Source organism: Rhincodon typus, chromosome 42 (assembly GCF_021869965.1).
Source record: "Rhincodon typus isolate 14 chromosome 42, sRhiTyp1.1, whole genome shotgun sequence".
Classification (NCBI taxonomy): Eukaryota; Metazoa; Chordata; class Chondrichthyes; order Orectolobiformes; family Rhincodontidae; genus Rhincodon; species Rhincodon typus.
In genome coordinates this window covers 6,320,648-6,322,048 of record NC_063373.1, presented here as the reverse complement: position 1 = coordinate 6,322,048, position 1,401 = coordinate 6,320,648, and the positions used below count along the sequence as shown (strand labels likewise).

Here is a 1,401-nt window from a genome sequence, read left to right as displayed (position 1 = left end):
CCCCACCCAGACTCATCCCACTCCCCCTGCTCCCCGCCCAGTCTAATCCCACTCACACACTCCCCACCCAGCCTAATCCCACTCCCCACCCAGCCTAATCCCACTCCCCTCGCTCCCTGCCCAGTCTAATCCCACACTGTCCCTTCCTGACCACATACTCTGCTTCCCACCAGCCGTGCCCTTGCTAGTTGACCTGCTGCCACCCCCCACTGCACGGTGAGTGGAGCTGTACCTGGAACAGCCGGTTCCTATACGTAGCTTCGTCCTCGCCCGCTGCTCTGGGTGGCTGCGTTCTGCCACACCGCGCCAGGTGTCGCTGCATCTCTTCCTCATTGAAGAGCTGGGCCGGGTCGAGCGAATGGCTGTTAATGCGGCTGACCAGGTATTCCTTATAGTGGGACCTGCACACAGAGAGAGAGAGAGGGGTATTCCTTATAGTGGGATCAGCACAGAAAGCGAGGTATTCCTTATAGTGGGACCCGCACACGCACACAGAGAGAGAGAGGTATTCATTATAGTCGGACCTGCACAGAGAGAGAGACAGAGAGGTATTCCTTATCGTGGCATCTGCACAGAGATAGATAGAGAGAGAGAGACCGGGAGAGAAACAGGGAACGAGAGAGAGAGACACGGGGTGAGAGAGAGAGCGGTTTTCCTTACAGTGGGACCTGCACAGAGAAACACAGGAATAAGAAAGAGAGAGAGTGGGAGAGACGGAGAGACAGAGAGACAGGGGGAGAGAGAGAGAGAGAGACAGAGACAGGGAGTGAAGAGCGATCAGGGAGTGTGTGTAAGGGAGAGAGAGACAGGGGGAGAGAGACAGACAGACAGGGAGTAGGAGAGAGAGAGACGGGGAGTGAGAGGGAGACGGGGAGTGAGAGAGACAGAGAGGGAGACGGGGAGTGAGAGAGAGAGAGAGAGAGACGGGGAGTGTGAGAGAGAGAGAGGGAGTGCGGGAGAGAGAGAAAGAGAGAGATGGGGAGAGAGGGAGATAGAGACAGGGAGAGAGAGAGAGAGACGGGGAGTGAGAGAAAGAGAGAGGGAGAAAGAGAGAGAGACGGGGAGTGAGACAGAGAGACGGGGAGAGAGAAGGGAGAGACAGAGACAGGGAGCGAGAGAGAGACAGAGACAGGGAGCGAGAGAGAGACAGAGACGGGGAGCGAGAGAGAGACAGAGACGGGGAGCGAGAGAGAGACAGAGACGGGGAGTGAGAGAGAGGGAGAGACGAGGAGTGAGAGTGAGAGTGAGAGAGAGAGAGAGACGGCGAGTGAGAGAGAGAGAGACGGAGTATGAGAGAGAGAGAGAGACGGGGTATGAGAGAGAGAGAGACGGGGTATGAGAGAGAGAGAGAGACGGGGTATGAGAGAGAGAGAGAGACGGGGTATGAGAGAGAGAGAGAGA

The 1,401-nt window shown here is 56.7% G+C and overlaps 1 protein-coding gene across 2 annotated transcripts in view; it reads right to left on the bottom strand.

Moving 5' to 3' along the window:
* The window catches only part of LOC109926160 (E3 ubiquitin-protein ligase RNF31), a 14,944-nt gene that overhangs the window by 313 nt on the left and 13,230 nt on the right, over positions 1–1,401 (bottom strand). For both annotated transcript variants that reach the window (XM_048619236.1, XM_048619235.1), the window contains exon 9: positions 233–401. In XM_048619236.1, the coding sequence (XP_048475193.1) occupies positions 233–401 (169 nt within the window). The remainder of the gene's footprint in view (positions 1–232; positions 402–1,401) is intronic.